Source organism: Hemiscyllium ocellatum, chromosome 22, assembly GCF_020745735.1.
Source record: "Hemiscyllium ocellatum isolate sHemOce1 chromosome 22, sHemOce1.pat.X.cur, whole genome shotgun sequence".
NCBI lineage: Eukaryota > Metazoa > Chordata > Chondrichthyes > Orectolobiformes > Hemiscylliidae > Hemiscyllium > Hemiscyllium ocellatum.
Genome location: NC_083422.1, coordinates 54,812,432 through 54,834,568, shown reverse-complemented (window position 1 = coordinate 54,834,568; position 22,137 = coordinate 54,812,432). Strand labels below are relative to the sequence as shown.

The 22,137-nt window shown below is 38.6% G+C and overlaps 1 protein-coding gene across 1 annotated transcript in view; it reads left to right on the top strand.

The window, feature by feature from the left end:
- The window catches only part of LOC132826536 (metal transporter CNNM2), a 72,937-nt gene that overhangs the window by 44,180 nt on the left and 6,620 nt on the right, over positions 1 to 22,137 (top strand). Inside the window, exon 6 of the mRNA XM_060842504.1 lies at positions 20,092 to 20,255. Within this exon, the coding sequence (XP_060698487.1) occupies positions 20,092 to 20,255 (164 nt within the window). The remainder of the gene's footprint in view (positions 1 to 20,091; positions 20,256 to 22,137) is intronic.

The window sequence follows — 22,137 nt, the reverse complement described above, 5'->3', positions numbered from 1 at the left end:
TTGGAACTTGGGTTAAAGAGGTGAATGGTTTTTGATTCTTTTGGTTGACATTTTTTAAGCATCGGATTATTCTTTTTTGAATTGGGTCAAAACAGCATTTCTGAGAAATCATGCAACTTAATGACCTGGCGGAATGTTGCTGATGCATTTACTAAGTTGTATATTTGCAATCCGATGGAAGAGAGATGAGAGGCCAGAAGCTGGTACAGTTAGGAACAAAAGATCTAAACCAGCAGATGTATTGGTTTACAGCCTCAAAGTAACTGAAAAATGCCCTTTATTTCCTTTGAGTTCAGTGTTAAAAGTCAATGAATTCATCTCCGACTGTGTGCCTCGTGAGAGGTGGAGAGAATTGCATCTGGTAAAACAAATGATGATGGACATTGCAGATTAGAAATTAAAACCATAAATGCCAGAGAAACTCAGCATTTGTTGAGAGAAAACAGAGTTAATAGTTCAAGTCCAGTGAGTGAGAAATATACATTGGCACCCCATGTCAGTATATTCAGTGAGTGATCACCACAGTAACCAAACTGCAAAACTATCAAGTCAGGCTTCACTCTTTTATCTGACCTATCCACTATTACATCAGCAGGAATCATAATTATACAAGTGTGATGACAAAGGTTTTGCGCATTTCTTAATATGGACTTATTTTCCATGATAAAGGATGGTGTAGGTGGTGTGAACTACACATTTTAGATGCTTAAAATTGCTTGTACTGGTGAAAGCCTCTAATAATGTAGAGGTTCCATATAAAGCTGCAGTGCAGTTGCTTCACTGCAGTTGTCCTCATTTTGAAATTTTATAATTCCATCTTTCAATATCTTATTAAAAGGTAAACCAACATCATCTTATTAAAAATAAATAAAATAACAGCAACATATAAACCCAGATCTGTCACAACTGCCAAACTCTCTCTGTATGACTTCACCTCTTCCTGCAAGAATATCCCTAGTTCCAAATGTTTGCCTGCCTTTCCAGCTTTGGTTTCAGGGTAACATGGAAAATTGGAGAAACGTGAGGGTCAGAAATGTTGAGACAATAATGCAGAGATATAAGAAATAAATGCAGTATACAGAGTCAGGTATCTCTCAGGACATGGTCTCAAAGTAAAGAAGGAGTTGCCCCCTGTTATCCTCTGGTAGAAATTGTCAAAAACAGCAAAGGGCAGAAACTTAGTGCTAGTTAGTTGCATCCTAGATGATAATTACCAACGTTCAAATGGGCTGGAATTTTTAAGGCTTTCCTCTCAATCCTGAAAATATTATGACACTTTCTCCCATATTTAAAGTTTCTGAGATACTTATTGATAACAATATCCACTTGCAAAACGTTTGGTCTGGGTCACTATTTACCCTAGCAAAACTGAGTTTGTCTTTTTATGAAGTCTGTTATACCTCATTGACCTTTTTGTGTGAGTACCTTTTGGACTTTTGTTTTTCTATGTGTGTCCTGTATTCTGAAGATGACCTACTATGGATGTAAGTTTGCTCACTGAGCTGGAAGATTCATTTTCAGATGTTTCGTCACCATACTAGGTAACATCAGTGAGCTTCCAGATGAATCACTGGAGGGATGGCATGCTTTCTATTTGTGTTTGGGTTTCCATGGGTTGGTGATGTAATTTCCTGCAGTGATGTCATTTCCTATGGTGATGTCATTTCCTGTTATTTTTCTTAGGGGTAGTAAATGGGATCCAAGTCAATGTGTTTGTTGATAGAGTTCCGGTTGAAATGCCATGCTTCTAGGAATTCTCGTGCGTGTCTCTATTTGGCTTGTCCTAGAATGGGTGTGTTGTCCCAGTCGAAGTGGTGTCTTTCCTCAACTGTATGTAAGGATACTCGTGAGAGTGAGTCATGTCTTTTGTGACTAGTTGAGGCACCTTATCAAAGGCTTTTGGAAATCTAGATAGATAATATCCACTGGGTTTCTCTTGGAGAAAGTGAGGACTGCAGATGCTGGAGATCAGAGCTTAAAAATGTGTTGCTGGAAAAGCGCAGCAGGTCAGGCAGCATCAAAGGAACAGGAGAATCGACGTTTCGGGCATAAGCCCTTCTTCATTCCTGAAGAAGGACTTATGCCCGAAATGTCGATTCTCCTGTTCCTTTGATGCTGCCTGACCTGCTGCGCTTTTCCAGCAACACATTTTTAAGCACTGGGTTTCTCTTGTCTAACTCACTTGTTTCCTCTTCAAAGAATTCTAACAGGTTTGTCAGGCACAACGTCCCCTTACTAAATCCATGCTGACTTGTTCTATTTCGACCTTGCACTTCCAAGAATTTAAAAATCTCATCCTTAATGATGGATTCTAGAATTTTACCTACAACCAGAATTAGGCTAATCGGCCCATAATTTTCCATCTTTTGTCAGATTCTTTCTTGAACAAAAGGGTTACAACAGCCATTTTCCAATCATCTGGGACTTTCCCTGACTCCAGTGATTTTTGAAAGATTACAACCAATACCTCTACTATTTCTTCAACTACCTCCCTCAGAATTCTAGGATGTAGCCCATCTGGGCCAGGAGGTTTATCAATTTTTAGACTTTTTAGCTCTACTGGGCTCTGCTTCCAGTCGATTTTCGTCGGTTCCTCTCTCATGCCCCTGTAATTACCTTTATTTAACTATAACACCATTACGTCCAATTTTGCCTTCTCTCTTTCAAACTGCAGACTAAATTCTACCATAATTATTGTGTCTGACCTGCCCATTGCATTGACTTACCACGTCAGTTGTGGTTCTGTATCTTAAGAAGTGAATGGAGTCCAGTGATTCACTTTTCCAAGTTTTCTTTTTGCCTATTGGACCTAATGTGTTGCTTTCAGACCTTTGCTTTACTTACCATCTAGAGTTAGGCCTGCCAAAGACTCATTGGAATGCCTACAATAGTTTGGACTCTTAGTCACCATAGTTGACACATTTAAGTCACCATAGATACGTCTCTCCATTAATCTGCGCAGATCATTTGTCACTTTATGTACAGATTCCCCAAGATACTGTATCCTTCTGTCAAATCGTGCTTTTCCAAGAATTTTATGAGCTTGAGAATGTCTTTGAATGTTTTTGCAGCTTCTTTTATTCTTGCAATAACATAATCCACGATGCTCCCCTTTGCAAACAGCAGTGCATTATTCAGCTTCTGACTTGGAATCCAGTTTCTCGGACAACATGGTGATTAGCACTGCCACCTCACAGCACCAGAGACCCAAGTTCAATTCCAGCCTCTGGTGACTGTCTGTGTGGAGTTTGCACATTCTTTCCATGTCTGCTTGGGTTTCCTCTGGGTGCTCTGGTTTCCTACAACAATCACAAAAGATGTGCAGGTTAGATGAATTAGCTGTGCTAAATTGCCCATGGTGTTCAGGGATGTGTAGGCTAGGTGCATTAGTCAGGGATAAATGTAATATGGTAGGGGAATGGGTTTCGGTGGGTTACTCTTCAGAGGGTCGGTGTGGACTTGTTGGGCCAAAGGGCCTGTTTCCACACTGTAGGGATTCTATCATAGAAGTAATTCTATACCTAAAGAATTGTTGTCTTCAGGATGTCCAAGTTTGAGTTGTTTGGTCCATCTCTGAAACTGCATCCTCCTAACAATACCATTTCAGGTGTCATGACATCCTAATGTAATTAGATATTTTATCATCTTTAAAGTTTACTTTTTGGAATGCAGAGTGCTGGGCTAATGATAAAATTCTTGGCAGTGTAGTTAAACAGAGATCTCTTGGTGTCCAGGTACATTAATCCCTGAAAGTTGCCACCCAGGTTGATAGGGTTGTTAAGAAGGTATATGGTGTGTTGGCGTTTATTGATAGAGGGATTGAGTTTCAGAGCCATGAGGTCATGCTTCAGCTGTATAAGACTCTCTGGTAAAGCTGCATCTGGAGTATTGCATGCAATCCTGGTCACCGCGTTGTAGGAAGGATGTGGAAGCTTTGAAAAGGGTTCAGAGGAGATTTACTAGGATGTTGCCTGGTATGGAAGGAAGGTCTTGTAAGGAAATGCTGAGGGAACTGAGGCTGTTTTCATTGGAGAGAAGAAGGTTGAGATGTGACTTATTCGAGACATATGAGATAATCAGAGGCTTAGATAGGGTGGGCAGTGAGAGCCTTTTTCCCTGGATGGTGAAGGCTAACACGAGGGGACACAGCTTTAAATTGAGGGGTGGTAGATTTAGGACAGATATCTGGAGTAGTTTCTTTACTCAGAGTTGTAGGGGTGTGGGTCAGCCTGGCTGCAACAGTGGTAGACTCACTGACGTTAAGGGCATTTAACTAAGGCATTCGACATATATATGGATAGTAATGGGACAGTGTAGGTTAGATTGGCACCTGAAGAGTGCAGCAGTCAGTTGTCATTGTATGTTTTCTCTTGCACAATGCCGGGGCATGCCATGATGCAGAATACTACAGCATACAGGTGGCAGCATACATAACATTACAGCTGTGTGCTGCTGACCAATCTGCCATCTTAAAAATCCTGTCCTATCTTGCAAACTGTCTTCAATTTCACTTCATTTTGGAACATTCTAAAGATACTCTAAAGGTTGTGATGTGCTATTATTTCAGACTGTTTTGTATTGTTCTTTGTACATTTCAATTCAATACTTTTATTAATTGAAGTCTGTAAAAGCTTCTTGTCATTAATTCAAAAGTGACATGTGCATGCTGGAAATCTAGTATTGAGTTTAATGGACGTTTTTTGACTTGAAACATTAATACAGTTTCCCTCTGCACAGATCAACATGTCTGCTGCGTTTTCTGATTGCGCCAACTTTGGAATAATAGTCTTATAAACATTATGCATAAAATCCTAAATAGAAATTACTACCTGGGCCCTCCACTGTCCATAGCATAGCTTCAGTAAATGAAAAGTGACTCTCTCTTTGGGGATAAAACTGAAATTGAGATAGAGTGCAGTTTAAAAAGATCAATCATATGTTAAATTCAAATAATGTTATTAATATTCCAGTGTTCTCTTTATAAAATAAAGAAAAGCAGTGAACTTAGTCTTCTTCTGACTATGCCTTTTCAATGTAGGGCAAAAACTATTATTGCCATGAAACCAGTACCTGTTGTATGAATGTATTTGTTTCCTGCAGATCCATCAGGATGCACTGTTAGAGTATAAATTTTTAATGGGGGAGGGAGGTAGGAGTCAAGACAAAACTTACAAATTCTGACATGATTGGTAACTGTGGATGGCTGAATAATGGTAGGCCACAGAACCCCATGTGAATGGCTTGGTGAACAGGATCATTTTATTTAGTGTCTCCTAAGAAGCAACAGATCAAAAAGAACTGCTCATAGTTAGGTGCATTTTCCCTGAAAGTCTGAGTTGTCTTGAGAGACTTTAACTTGGTACGGACTGTTACATATTCTTCCATTAACTAACTGAGAGTAGAGGAGGGAATCAAGAATTCACATTCTCCTCACGTAAGCTGTCAGAAGCATGCTTACAGTTTGCTCCTGTTGCTTTTAGTTATGGAAAGTGGTACCATAGCATGTGACTTAATTATCATCCCTCACTCATATGAAATACTTTAATGATTTCCTTTACTAGCTTATGAGTTTATCCAGCAGAAAAAAAAAGAACAATTCAGACGAGGAAAGCTGCAGGTCTGATTCCCAGGCAATGCTGTGTTAGCTGATCTCATCCAGCGCAATACTTGGGTCATTGCCATTAGCCGCAGCACAATGTGTTAGGAGAGAGTAATCATTGAGGCTTTTTGCTCTTTATCATATGAGGTCTGGATTGGTCTCAGCTGTGATGTCTACAGTAATTAAGTAGCCTGCTGATGCTCTAAGTCCAACCTTAGACATCAATAACGACAAGATGGGCAAAGTACCAGAAAGTGACTGACACCTTTTGAAACCATTTTCAGGGAAGAAATCAACGTCTTGAAGAGAAATTTGGAAACATAACCATTTGACATGGTGCAGAATGATATTCCATAATGTCTAAATGTTCTATGTTATTTGACTCCTCCCCAGTAGAGAAACTGTATAGGATGCAATATATTAATGCGGCATTCTTTATTACTTTTTCCATGACTCTCAACGTTGGTTAAGTCTAGTTATAAATACCTCAAGTAGTAGTTGTATTCTTCTTGCATCAAAGTCATCAGAGACAGTGAGGGCTGTGTGGCATAGTGATAGCATCCCTCACTCCGAGCCAAAAGGTCTGTGTTCAAGATCCACCTGTTTTATTGATTCACAGTGAGGGCATCACTGGCTTGGCAAGCATTTATTGCCCTTCCCTAATTGCCCAGAGGGCATTTAAAAGTCAGCCACTTTGCTGTGGGTGTAGAGTCACATGTAGGCCAGACTAGGTAAGGATGGCAGTTTTCTTCCCTTACCAGATGGTGAACCAGATGGGTTTTTCCCAACAATCAACAATGGATTCATGGTCATCATTAGACTCTTAATTCCAGATTTATTTTATTGAATTCAAAGTTCACCATCTGCCGTGGTGTGATTTGAACCTGGGTCCCCACAGGGACTAAAAAAGGTTCAATGTGTTAATTATAGGAGTGTGCTTTAGTATTCAGGCAGTTTTCCCTCTCCTACTCCTCTCTCTCCCAAACCGTGAGGTTTTGCTACAGCTGTACAAGTCCCTGGTGAGACAACACTTTGAATATTATGTCCAGTACTGGTCACCCTACTATAGGAAAGATACAGAGGCTTTGGAGAGGGTGCAAAGAAGGTTTACCAGGATGCTACCTGGACTGGAGGGCTTGCCTTATGATGAAAGGCTGAAGAAGCTCGGACTTTTCTCCCTGGATAGAAGGAGGAAGAGAGGAGACCTGATCGAGGTATACAAGATAATGAGTGGAATAGATAGAGTCAACAGCCAGAGACTTTTCCCCAGGGCAGGATTGATTGGTACGAGGAGTCGTAGTTTGAAGACATTAGGAGGAAGGTATAGAGGAGACATCAGAAGTAGGTTCTTTATGCAGAGAGTTGTGAATGCATGGAATGCGTTGCCAGCTGTGGTGGTGGAAGCAGTGTCATTGAGGACGTTTAAGTGACTGCTGGACATGCACGTGGATAGCAGTGAGTTGAGGGGTGCATATGTTATCATATTTTACTTTATGATTAAACCTCGGCACAACATCATGGGCTTGTTCTGTGCTGTACTTTTCTATGTTCTACTCTCTGACCCTTCCAGTCACTGTGAACTCTTCTTCGCTGACCTTACAGCTCCCCGTTTCTCCCTCTCTTGAACCCTCATTGTGAATGAGAGCTTTGGAGGTGAGCAGCAGAGGCAGAGCAGCTTTGACTTACGGCAGGTAATCCACAATCCTGAGGGTTGGTAGTGAGAGGGTGTGCCAGGCAGAAACTGTGAACTGAATAAGGAGAAATTAGAGGAAAGGTCATGGATCAACATTATCTGTGAACCAGAGATTTTACAGAAAGAGAGTGTCAAAATGTTTGGTCCTGGAAAAGCACAGCCAGTCAGTCGAAGGAGCAGGAGAGTCAACATTTCAAGCATAAGCTCTTCATCAGGGACAGTGCATCTGCAACAATGAGCAAACGCAGCCATAATATTGAGGGGAGTTAAATGACAATTTACTGGTTAATCTACTATTCATTTCAGAAACTGAGAAATAAAAAAACTGGTTTAAAAAGTTATCATCGAAAATAAAGCAGAACCTTTTCTGACTCATCATATGTGATCAGAAGGTAGACTAAGCTGATGGATAAATTGTTTATTTTAACAATTGAAAGAAAAGAAATTCCTGATGAAGAGCTTATGCTTGAAGCATCGATTCTCCTGTTCCTCGGTTGCTGTCTGAACAGCTGTGAGTTTCCAAACCACACTTTTTGACTCTGATCTCCAACATCTGCTGTCCACTCCCAGGTAGAGAGAGAGTCAGGACAGTTGAGACCAAACCAAAACGATGCTGCTTGATCACCTGGGGTGAAATGACTGTAAACTAACCTTGCGATGCTAACCATGAACACAGGCTGTATTTACCAAATTATGTTAAAGTAGAACAACTTAAAATTGACTCTTACTATAATTTTCCCATGGCATTGAAATTGCCAGTTCCATGCTGTCAAACTGTAGTAATCTGGTAGCTCTTGTGTGATTTGACGATGTATAGCCACTTAAGACTGTTCTGAACATTGTTAACATGACTGTTAATATGAATGTCATCACGATCTGCCGAATTTATTGATGCATTTCCCTTCTGTCTTGAAATTGTGTCAAATTAGAAAAGAATTGGACTAGTGCCTGAGGAGATGTCTCTTTATCTTTCCTTATTTTCTTCCCCCTCCACATTCCCAGTCAGGCGACCACAAGTTTGACTTTTCCCACGTTCCATCCAAATTAGCATTTTCCTGCTGATGATTTCTTTTTTATTTGAGATTGAGAATTTAACCAAGGTGCAATCTTTTGATGTTATCATAGCTGTTATAACTCATATTGTCTCCTGTACAGTGTGCACGCCGTCTTTACATTCAATTGTTGAAATAAACAATTTATCCATCAGCTTCGTCTACCTTCTGATCACATACTACCTTCTTGAGTCAGAAAAGATTCTGCTTTATTTTCGATGATAACTTTTTAAACCAGTTTTTTACTTCTCAGTTTCTGAAATGAATAGTAGATTAACCAGTAAATTGTCATTGCCCCGCCACACCCCCCCACACCCCCCAGAATTATGGCTGTGTGTGTTCATTGTTGCAGTGCACTGTTCCTGATGAAGAGCTTATGCTCAATGTCAACTCTCCTGCTCCTCGGATGCTGCCTGACTGGCTGTGCTTTTCCAGTACCACACTCTTTGACTCAGATGCAGTTAGACAAACTGACAAAGCAAATATTTTCTCACCAGGATGTATGAAAATAAATAGGCATAGAGTTGTAATTGAACTAGAGAATGTTTCGTAAAAACAGCCCTAATGAAATTTTTAAACTTGGCTACTTCAACAAAGATTGATAGACTGATTTAAATGCATTAATTCCTTTCATTCAGTAGCAAGTGGATATTTTGATGAAGCCTTTATCCAACTGTATCACACTGTATGCTAATCACATGTGTTCATGTTTGTCACAAAAATACCAGAAAATCACTTCAAGATAATTATAAAATAAGAACATTCTATATATTATGGACATGTAATGCATAGGAGAACCAACAGTTTTTGAATCTATGAAAAGGGAGGATTATTTTTGGTTAGATTGCAGTGATTTTGTTAGTTGATCTCTTGTGTTGTAAGCAGTTGTTAATTTGTTATCAAGCAACTATTACTTTGGGAATCAAAATCAGTGGATGGGCATTTGCACACTTATGAAAGTGATTCACCTTACTTAAAAAAACGCCCAGGGAGCAGGTTAAAGGGCAATCTGTATCTGTATGGATGCTTTTTGCTATCTTTTTGTGGTGGGTTTCTGTGGTGCACAATTTTCATGTGAAATTCATAGAATCACTGACATTGTTACACTGAAGACGGTTGTGTTCATTGTGTCTGCATCAGTCATCTGAACAAGGAATTCAGTTACTGTCACTGTCTCATTATGTCTCTGTACATTCTTCCTTTCCAGATACCAGTTCTCCAAATTTAACCATAGCACACATTACTTTTGGCATGTTGACGATGTTACTACCCCCTAATCGGGTGCCCATCTAAATCTTTACGACTATCCACCTACATTACAGTTTTTAGACTTCAAATGATAATTAATTGAAAGTGAAGTGCCTCAAACAGCCTCAAGGGCAAGATAAAGCATGTTTTTGTTCTCTTAAAATATCTTGTTAAATTGCCTTCCATCTTGATTGCACATGCTGTAGCTGTGGCATGTCTTAAGACAGAGGAGCAGAAATTAGGCCATTCAACCCATTGAGTCTGCTCCTCCACTCAATAATGGCTGATTAGTTTCTCATCCCCATTCTCACACTTCCTCTCCATAACCCTTCATTCCCTAAAATCAATCTCAGTCTTAAATATTTTAAATGACCTGGCCTCCTTCTGTGGCGATGAATCCCATAGATTCACTACTCTGGCTTAAGAAATTTCTCCTTATCTCTGTTCTAAAAGGTCTTATGTTTACTCAAAGGCTATGCCATTGGGTTCTAGTCTCTCCTACCAATGGAAACACCTTCCCAATGTCTACTCTGTCCAGGCTATTCAGTATTCGGTATGTTTCAATTGAATCCCTCATCATCCTTCTAAACTGCATTGAGTGTCGACCCAGAGTCATCAGATGTTCCTCATGTGTTAAGCTTTCCATTCCTGGGACCATTCTCATGAATCTCCTCTGAACACACTCCAGGGCCAGTATATCCTTCCTGAAATATGGGGCCCAAAACTGCACAGAATACTCCAAATGTTAGTCTTAGAGAAACTGCATTCTATGGATCAATAATACAATTTCAAAATGAAAACCTACCCTGCCCTAAAAACTGGAAGAACTCTGGATGCAGTAAATCAGAAACAAAAAAATGTCTGACAGCATCCGTGAACAAAAATCAGAATTAGTATTTCAGATCAAGTAACCCTTCCTCAGAACTTGGTCCTAGATGGTGCCAAACCTCTTGGTTGATTGCATCCATCTAGGTGAATGATCAGTGTTCCATCACACCCCTAAAGAGCCTTATATATTAAGCAATTTTGACATTATGGGAAGTAAATCTTTCATTGCAACATACAGTATCTGTCCAGGACTTATACAATGCTATTAGATATAGATGATCCAGTATTCTTCTCATTAGTTGTGAGCCTTAAAATATCAGTCATCATTTGTCAATCAGTCAAACTAATGTTGAGTCTAATGGCAACCATCCATTGTTTATGATCAAATGCAATTTCAAGCAAGGGCAAATGTACCCGTTAAACTCCAACATCCAGACTGGTTGCTTACAGAGATACATTTTACTTTCAAATCTTCACCTACCCTTGCTGTAAACTGTCACATTTCTGATCTTGTAATGAAGAGAATACTATTAATGAAGCAATTGAAGATGATTGAGCTGAAATTAAGTTTTAACATCAATGTTTAATAACTATAGCCATCTTCCTCAACATGTGTTATAGTATCAGTTCTATTTAATTTAATTTAATAAACTAAAGCTAAACAAATTCAATTAACTGCCTATTGCTAAGGATAGGTGGGATAACTTCCTGAAAAGTAATTGCTCTAAAAACGTTAAACAGATTATGACAACTGGCAAACTTCCAAAATTGAAATCAATTAAGAAAAATCGATTTTTAACAAGCCTATTGTTAGTCATTTCAGTCGGAGTTTAACATTGGAAATGAAACTTTGCCTTTTCTGGGAGTGGGCCTTTTTGGTTGTGTGTATAAGAGGCCTTTTGTAATACAGGACAATGATGACACTTTTATATCCATCATTAAAATGTGGTTTCTGTGAAGCTGTCAAATTGGGCTATGGTTCTATGCAGATCTTTCCAAACTTTTCCCAACTGTCACCACCATTTCAAGGTTTGAAAACTGATGTGACTTCTTATTAAGACCTGAGAGAACAGTTGCTTTGGGTGGGGATAGACATCTGTTAAGAGTGAGAGACTTGTAGCTAAGTCACAGTTCCACAACAACCATTGATGCCTCAGAGCTACTGATCCCACTTGAAGACCCAATACCTGCATTGTTGGAAAGTTCTGTGTTAAAGTCTAAAATGAGAAAGGTAGTTAATCTGTCTTCCTGCATTGCAAGGTTTAGAGGAAGAAAAAATATATTTGGAGGTGCGAGTGCTGAACACATCACATAGTGATTTGAGTGGATAAATTGGCTTGTTAGATTAAAGGGATTTTCCACGCTCACATTGTTATGAAATGATAGACTCCTTGTGCATTTTGCCAGGAAACAGTAGCCTGCTGGTTTACAATTGTGACCTTTTACATGATGCCACTTTATTGACTGTTGTATGGAGTTGATAAATGGAAGACGAATTTTCTCCGTTTTCCTCACAGCCATTCTGGTCTGAGACAAAGACTGGAAAATTAAAGAAAATCACACAAGGCCATGCACCAGCATTTGTTTCTAGGTTGGGAATATTTTATCCATCTGTGTGTGTCACTTGGGGAGATGTATACTCTGGGCAAAACCAAAAAGAAACGGATCAATTTGCTGACATCAATGCAGTGCTTGCTTGCATGCATGAAATTAAGATAATTATTGAACACTAAAAGAATAGTTTATACTTTGTTTCACACTTTATTTATGTGATCATTGTAAAATACTATTGTCACAGTATTCTGGTTAATTAAAACAATTGGTATTTATAGCTAACACATTACTGATTACGTGCACAGTATTAAACCAATTTCGGAAACTTAAAGGAAAAGTTGTGCTTTGTTTTAGTTTATTCCTGCAAACCAGCATATTATCTCTTTGATAATAGTGTTATTAATTGGTATCTGTAAATGTTTGTAACTGTGTTCAGAAGTGATTTTGCTGTTAATGCATATGCCCCTTGGTGTCAGCAAGCACAACCAAAATGAAAATAAAACATTTCTTCAACTGATCTATTAAAATTCTTAGTCTACAATAAATAAGATTTTTATAAATTGCAGATAGAGAAATTTCATAATTTTTGGATGTAGACAGTAATGGAGCAGGTCCATTAATATGAATATGGTTTATGTAAAACTTGCATGAACTATGATTACTAATTTTTTTCTTTGTCTCTCTATGATCCTTAAATATTTCCTCCCTTTCTACCTTGTCTTTGCATAGTGCCCGTTTCTGTGTCTCGAACCTTTGCTTTTAGCAGAGGCGAATCTCTTGCTGGGTCCCCAGGTAATTTTCTGTGGCTTCATTACGTATTGTATTCTTCTTGGATATATTCAAAAACACACGCACACATTGCATTTACCTGCACTGAATCCCACTAAATTCACACTCCATGCACCTTACTGTCTCAATTCATATTTTCTATGTTTTATCTCTTTCTATCTGATTATTTTGCATATTTTCCTTTTACTGCTTTTCACACATTTGCTCAATATCTTTATTTTTATCCTTGCTTAACATTTTTAGGACTATAAATGGTTTTTGCCCTGAGATTCCTGGGGCTGAAGCGGCTACAAGTCACACCTAAATGCAAAGAGTGCCTGAAATTAGGGCCATGATTTGTAGATGCCGGTGTTGGACTGGGGTGTACAAAATTTAAAAATCACACAATACCACGTTATAGTCCAACAGGTTTCTTGGAAGCACACTAGCTTTCGGAGTGCTGCTTCTTGATGAAGGAGCGTCGCTCTGAAAGTTAGTGAGTTTTCAATTAAACCTGTTGTACTATAACCTGGTGTTGTGTGATTTTTAACTTTGAAATTAGGGCTGTATTTTTGTTTTTCCATTCTTCCTCTCTGTGCTTCATATCAATGAAATTAAGTGACCTATCAGTATTGAGGGAGTTCTTTAACATTATTGGAGGATTTCTGACTCTGGAAGCCTAAAGCTTTTCATTGATTCTTTAGGAGACTAATTACCTGTTCTGAAGTGTGTCTAATGAGAGCCAATGAACTATAGTTGGGTTAGATCACTCGTGTGGAAGAGACCTTGTGGGCAGCAATTGCTGCCTTAATGTGGACAGCCCCATTCTAGGGTTTTTGGAACTGAGCCTTGAACCTTAGCAGAAAATAGGCAGAGTTCACTCTAGTGGATGCATACTGGTGGAACAAGGTCCCAGGAATTTCCAGTTCAGATGTCTTCAAAATATTTTCATCTCTTTAAGTTCCCTACACTGTTGTTTTCTTTGGCCTTGAGATTGCAACTTGAAATACTGGGTTAAGAATAATTATATTTTTGTATGAATAAAAATCTGTGTTAATATAAAGCATTGTCTTAATGCAATAGGATTGTTTATTTTAAAGTAAAAGTGATGAAATTTCATATTAATTGATTTATGCTTTGGTGCACCAGTATTCCATAGCCTCAGCCCAATCTTAATGCATGCATGGTTTTTCTCTCTCTTACTTTCTTATGTAAAATACCCAAACCAATATTTGTTATTTTCTTTAACTAACTACCTATTAGCCTAATACTGTTACACATTGCTATGAAAAGTATATGCAATTCAAAGCATTTGTTCTTGTGTCTGTCTCTACAGTTGCTGTCAGACAAGAGTTTATTCACTTTTTTATTTCAAATTTCCAGCATCTTAATTTTAGTTTTGCATTACAATTACACATTTAGTTGTTTGCACCTTATACCAATCAAGAATTTATTGTGTGTATCTTTTAAGCATCTTAATGTGGGTATACTTCATGGAACTAAGACATATTAATGCTGGGTCCACTTTCCATTTTTTAGTGCCCAGTTACAGCCCAAGGAAATTGCTAGGTTCTGTAAGGAGCAATATTACAGTTGATATTCTCAAACGACAAAATCAGATGTACTAAAATGCTTTTTTCATTTTACAGTTATCTTGGGTATTAAGCAGGGCTGCTGTTGAAGAAGTAGCACTAGTGGAATCACAAGACATCAACTTCCTGTGATCGTTCTGTGCTTATGTCAGGTTAAATAGAATACATTTACATGTAAACTATTCTTGGCATTCACTGAAGCGTTCTTGACAATGTACCTGAGCCTCCATCTCATTACAAGGAGCTGAAGGCCATTAAGCTACTTGAGCCCATCCCACTGTTCAATAAGAGACCATTTGCAACTTAATACCTTAGGATGACAAAAATCTATCAGTGTTCAGATTTGAAATTTCCGTTTGCTCTTATATCACTTGCTGTTTATGCAAGAGAGTTTCCAATTTTGGTATAGAAGTGTTTCCTGATTTCACTCTTGAAAGGTCTGACTCTAATTTTTAGACCACCTTCCTACCAAAAACAGTTTCTTTCTATGTACCCCCATATGTTCACCATAGTATTTGGAAAAGTTTGATCAAACCGTACTTTAATCTTCTAAATTCAGGGGAATGCATTCATAGTTTGTGTAGTCTGTCCTTTAGTTCAGTCTTTGGGGTCCAGGTATAACTCTGGTAAGCCAATGCTCCACTCCTCCAAGGCCAGTTAAGCCTTCTGAAAATATGAAGACCAGAACTGCTCTCAGTACTTCAAGCATGATAAAGCTGAAACATGGTTTTAGTATACTAAATTTAAAGAACTGCATTCCATTAGCTTTTTAATAATTATTTGTATCTGGTTATCACTTTTTTTTTAAGTAAGCTGTATGCCTGGGTTCCCAAATTTCTTTGACCCTCCACTGTTTCTAACTTTTCACCATTTGGAAAATAATCTCTTCTGCCTGTTTTAAGTCCAGAGTGGATGATTTCACCTTTGTATATATTTACTGCATTCTTGCCCATTCACGTATTCTGTCAAATCTCTTTGCAATTTTACACTTCTACCTACGCTGCTTACACTGCCACTTGTCTGACTTAGTGGCAAATTTGGAAATTAACTTTCCATCCAATCATGTAAGTTGTTGATAAATACAGTGAACAGTTGAGCCTCACCATACAGATCCTTACAAGATTCTGCTAGTTTCATATTTCCAATTGGATTGCTTGCCTATCTCCTACAGCTGTTAGTTTCCGAATCAAATTAATAATTTGTCTACAACTCCATGGCTTTTTTTGTGCACACTTAACAGGCAGCTCTTAATGAGATTTGATAAAGTCTGCAGCAATATGCCTCTTTGTTGTGCAAGCCAAGCTAGAAGTTTAAGTGTGATTATTAATTTAATGAAAAGTTAAGAATGATTTTGTTTTGTGGAATGACGCCTGCTAGCAAGTAAATTTTGATTGCTGAATTCATTTTATTTAATTTTGTAAAGTAGTTATTTCATGACAAAGTCAGGTATCCTTATTCAGAAAGATTGACTGAGAGCATTACTTTGTATGTCTTATTTAATTCAGGTCTTTAATCAATTAGTGAAGACCTTTCACTATCACTCCATAAAATACAAAGTTAAAAATCACACAACACCAGGTTCTCGTCCAACAGGTTTATCTGGAAGCACTAGCTTTCATAGCACTGCTCCTTCATCAGGTAGTTGTAGAGTATAAGATCGTAAGACACAGAATTTATAGCAAAAGTTCACAGTGTGATGTAACTGAAATTATATATTGAAAAAGACCTGGATTGTTTGTTAAGTCCCATCTTTTAGAATGACCATGTTGGTTTCAGTTCTTTCATAAGTAAATCACAAATGTTTGTTTTTAAAGTTACATTTTCAAGTGATCCGTAAAATATCATAACCTCCATAAAATACCAACATTAACAGCTTGTTTTCTGGTCATGACTGTACCTATTTTTACCATAGTGTGATGGCAAACCTATTACAGGAAAGAAAAACTATCCAATTTATTTTATGAAGCTCATGAGAAAAAAATAAGTAATGTTTAAAATGTTTATAAGTTTAAAGAAGTGTACTTATATGGTGTCTTATGTCTCAATGCATTTTATAGCTAAATAAGTCAATTTGAAGAATACTGCAGTAAAAAGGCAAATCGAGTGCTGAAAATATAAAATAAAAGATGATAGCATGTCTGATTGACAATGGTTAGGCAACATTTCAAGATATTTTAGACGGTTTGAGCTGTAGGAAGAGGCTGAATAGGCTGAGATTTTTTTCCCCCGGAGCATCAGAGGCTGAGGGGTGATCTTACAGAGATTTATTAATCATAAGAGGCATAGGGTTAATAGCCAAGATTTTTTCCCAGGTTAGGACAGTCCAAAACTAGAGAGCACAGGTTTAAGGTGAGAGGAAAAAGATTGAAAAGGGACTTGAGGGGCAACATTTTCACACAGAGTGTGGTATGTTTATGGAACATACTGCCAGAGGAAGTTGTGGAGACTGGTACAGTTACAACATCTAAAAGGTATCTGGATGGGTACATGGACAGCACAATGGCTCAGTAGTTAGCACTGCTGCCTCATAGCGCCGGGGACCCAGGTTCGATTCCAGCCTTGGGCGACTGTCTGTGTGGAGTTTGCACGTTCTCCCCGTGTCTGTGTGGATTTCCTCTCACAGTCCAAAGTTGTGCAGGTTAGGTGAATTGGTCATGCTAAATTGCCCATAGTGTACATGGATGTGTTAGTTAGGGGTAAGTGTAGAGTAATAGGGTAGGGAAAAAGGTTTGGGTGGGATACTCTTCAGAGGGTTGGTATGGACTTGTTGGCCCAAAGGGCGTATTTCCACACTGTAGGGAGTCTATGACTAGGAAGGGTTTAGAAGGATATGATCCAAATCCAGGCAAATGGGACTAGATCAGTTTAGGGTGTTTGGTCAGCACAAACAAGTTGAATGCAAGGGTCTGCTTCCATGCTGTATGATTCTATGGCTCTATACTTTACAAAGGATCCCACCTGATAACACTCATAATGTGCCTGTATTTGGCATTTTGTGGCAATGTTAATAGCTCTTGCAATTAGTAGTCAGTTTATCCATGGATTTTCTTGTAACCTGGATTCTTTTGGGTATGGGTGTCTCTCCAAGATTCAGGTAGTGGATTTGTAGTAAAGTCAATCTTCTCTGGATTATCCAAATGCTCCATAATTGACATGCTAAGTCAGTTTACTTATGCATCCTGGAAGGACAGGCCTGATAGTGGCCAGGAGCTCTTCCCATTCTGCTCCAAACTGACAGTGGCCCCTAACTATTCAGAAGTTGTAGTGAGAAAGTATTCATTCCTTGTAACAGGAGGCTACACTGTTTTAGATGGATAACACCAGCAAGTCTGCTTGCTTTGAGTGTCAAAGCTTCGACTTCACCAACTTTAATCTAAGCTTCCAAGCTGAAGTAAGTTGAGTCCTCTCCTTGTGACACTAAATTGTGCTGTAAAAATCTGGCAAACAGAAATAATTCTACACACACAGATTCCCCAGGAGCTTGATTTGAAATTTTTTTAATGGAATTCCACTAACTTGGGTTATTTGCCTCACCAAAAGGAGATATTATTTAAAAGGTGGTAATATGTCTAATCCCATCAAAAATCAAGCTGTTTGGATGTTCCTTTGTATATTTAAAAAATAGTTATACAAAATCAGAAGTGCCATTAGCTAACCAAAAAAAATTCTAAAAGAGATGAGAACCTAATAGTAGGAAGTGATGTTTGTAAAGTGGCTATCAGTTGTAAAGTGTTTTCATGGGTTGTTTGTTTCATTAGGTGAATGATATTGGAACAGGACGACAGATATCAAATACTTTATTTATCAGACTATTTATGGTCAAGGCAACATCAAGTACAGCTCAGGTGTTTGTATAATGCAGAGTAAAATCACTCCTGGATTTCCTCAAAAATAGACCTTCATACCAGTCGAATAGCAGCAGAAATAATAGCTTGTCGAAATGTGCTGTCTTTAGTTTGGGCAGATATCCTACGGTTCATCAGAGCAACACAACAAAATGCTTTCCCAAATGAAATGAGATTTGGATGGGTGACCGAAATCTGGATTCAAAAATGTAACTTTTAATTAAAGGAGATAAAGAGGCTCACTGGTTTAGACAAATCCTGATATAGCTTGAGTAAAATGGTAGGCATAAGAGACCAGAGTCCAATTCAACCAGTGTATTGCAACATATTTATTTTCAGCAACCAACATACCATTTTAAATTAGAAATTGCTCACAAACATGGATCCACTAAGGTGCTTAAGCAGTGTTGGCAGAAAGTGATTATGTTGAATGGATATGAATGGTGCTGACAGAAAGAAAATGACATAGTTCAAATTTGTTGAGCCATCCAAGTCATTTGTTAACTGATTTCAGAGTTGTGTAGATTTTCATTACAATTTGTTTTTCAATTGGCAGGTAGTTTGGAATACTTTAAGTGTGGTTTATAAAGAAGCAGAGGCTTAGTATTGGACACATTGTGTGTGTCAGTTCAATGAATGAATGCTTGAAAGCCAAGAGAAAATGTGTTTGGTCGAGGTGGAACCTTTTGTATTCAATGAATTGACCTTGGATTTTCCCAGTTGTATTTTGTTGGAAGAAGTATAACATCTGCTGATGACCAGTTGGCAATTTAGGGGGTGATTTGCCTATAGGATCTGAACTTATTTGGATGTGTGGAGTGATATGCCATACCAGATCTGAATCTCTGAATTTGCAGGCCTGCTTCCTGCCAATGTTTACTGCCAATAAGCAAGTCAGAAATGCCTGCTGTTGCTGCAGATCTGAAAGACCTGCAGTTTCACTGTGGTCAAAGACTTCAGGCCATCCAGAATTAATAACCAAAAAGCTTTATATATCTGTTGTCACTCCTTAGTCTGCTGCCCTGTACTATTGATTTTTCTCTTCACCTTCTGATTCTCTAGTTGAAACGTTTGGCCTGTTGGTCAGCTATGAGGTAAAAATAAGTCAATAAAGTCAGGGACATAATCTGTCATAATTAAATTATTACTCCCTTTTAGAATTTTTGTACTCTTGGCATTCTGGATTTCTGTTCTCTTCCCCTGTGCTCCAGGTTCCATTTTCCACGCTTTGAGCCTAGGGAATAAGTGCTGTCGAGTCAGAAATCACAGGAAAATCTTTCCCTTCAAAGGTTCTGGTCATGAAAAATGTAAATGATAGTGACCTATAGGTGGTGCTGTTAGCAGTGCAAACAAACTTTTTCAATGAGGTTTTAACTGTTGATGAAAATGTATGATAACTAGTTAAAGTGGCAGGAAGATCACAAATGGTAAAGTAATGTGCCAAGAGATAAAGCTTTTGCTCAGCGAGTAATTAGAATCTAGAATGCCCTGTTTGTGAGTGTGACTCGGGCAGATTTGATCGTAGCTATGAAAGGAGTTAGAATAAGCATCTAAAAGAGAGAAGCATTTGTAGGGCTGCGATGAAAAGCTGGAGACCGGGGACTGTCTAATTGATCTTGCAGAGAACCTGCTTGGATCCAATGAGCTGAATAACTTCCTTCTATACTGTAACCTTTCTTGAAATAGCAACCACACCTTAATCAGTCTTGGAACTATTTCTGGATATAATGATTAGAATAATACTTCATACCAGTAGCTGTTCCTGCTGATAACTAACTATGTCAAAGTCACTTAAGTACTTTGTTTGTCGAAGCATTAGGAATCATTTGTATCTCACATTTATGTAAAAGTATTTGCAAGATTACAATTAAAGGGAATAATTTTTATTTCTCTTCAATTCTTATGTACCTAGTCACTAGATCACCATCTCACAGCAGTGGAGGACAATGGACAGACCAAGGAAATCGGACAGAACGGGTTGAATTTGGGGGTGCAACCTATCAACAAAGCATTAGTAGTTATTCCTACATTCCAGACTACTCTGTGCGGTTGTTAACTGACGTCCAGTTTGTGAAGGTAAAATGTTGCTTCAGTATTATGATCCTGCAAATATGCTATTTCACTGTATGGTTGGAAACTAATCGTATTTATATGTTTAATGATGGAACTATATATTGCCCAATTGTGTCAGCCAAGACAACCCTCTGGTCACTGAATTCCCAGACACACAAGTGCATGGATATATTAATGCAAATTTACAAATCTAAATCATTCTAAATGTACCTAACAAATTCACATCTCTCAAAGCTTGTAAATATTTTTTCAGTGTCAAAAAGAGGGACAATATCTTGGAAGGTCTTCAAATGAAGCTTTGTAGGTAAAGATTAGGAGTTAAACGGAGGCAATCACAATGCTTGCAGGTTATAATAGACCTTCAAACAGTCAACAGGCAACAGAGGAGTGGATATGTCCACTTGTGTGTAACAATTCATTCAGAATTGTTCATTCAAAAGGTTAAGATCCACAGTGACTTGGCTGCTTGGGTTCAGAATTGATTTGCCCGTAGGAGGCAAAGGGTAGTGGTATTTTTCTGGCTGGAGGTCCGTGACTAGTGGTGTTCCGCAGGGATCGTATTGGGACCTCTGCTAATTGTGGTATATATAAATGACTTGGGCGAAAATGTAGGTGGGTGGATTAGTCAATTTGCTGACCATGCAAAGATCGGTGGTGTTGGAGATAGTGTAGAAAATTGTCAAATAATACATTGGGATATTGATCAGTTGCAGACATGTGCGGAGAAATAGTAAATGGAGTTTATTACAGGTATATGTGAGGTACTGCACTTTAGGAGATCAGATGTTATGGAAAAGTATGCAGTTAATGGCAGGAACTTAAATAGCATTGATGAGCAGGGGGATCTTGGGGTTCAAGTCCATAACTCCTGGAAGTGGCCACGCAAGTTGATAGGGTGGTAAAGAAGTTGTATGACTTGCTTGCCTTTATTGGTTGAGGAATTGAGTACAACAATCAGGATGTCATGTTGCATCTTTATAAAACTTTGGTTAGACTACATTTAAGAGTATTGTGTTCATTTATGGTCACTACATTCCAGGAAGGATGTGGAGGCTTTGGAGACATTGCGGAAGAAGTTTTCCAGGATGCTGCCTGGAGTAGGGTTGTAAGCTATAAGGAGAGGCTAGAAAAACTTGCGTTGTTTTCTCTGGAGTAGTGGAGGCTCAGGGGGGACCTGATAGATGTCTATAAAATTATGAGATGAATGGACAGAAACTTTTTTTCAAAGTTGAATGTCTAATGCAAGGGGGTATTTAAGGTGAGGGGGGAAATTCAAAGGAGATGTGAGGGGCAAGTTATTTTTATATAGTGTGTGGTAGGAATAAGGTGGTGGAGGCAGATACTGTAATCATTTAAGGGGCTTATAGATAAGCACATGAATATGCAAGGAATGGAGGGATGTAGACCAAGGACAGGCAGAAAGGATTAGATTAATTTGGTGTCATGTTTGACACAACATTATGTGCCGAAGGACCTGTTCCTGTGCTGTACTGTTCAGTGTAGATGGTTCAACAAGGCCAGTGCAGTACTGGACCTAATTCTGAAGAACGTAGCCAGCTGTGTGTTCGAAATTGCTTTGGGAGAGCATTTTAGTGATAGTGGCCACTGCACCGTATGTTTTAAGTTTGTACTGGAAAAGGAAAAAGATTGTCTGCAAAATTGGGTTTTCGTTATGGGGAAGATTGATCTTATTAAATTAATGCAGAATCTGACCAAAGGAGACGTTCCACAGTCCGAAGATGTGCAGGTTAGGTGGATTGGCTATGCTAAATTTTCCATATGTCCATGAATGTGTAGGCTAGATGGATCAGCAATGGGAACTGCAGGGTTATAGGCAAGGGGGGTGGATTTGGGTGGGATGCTCTTCAGAGGGAAGTTGTGAACT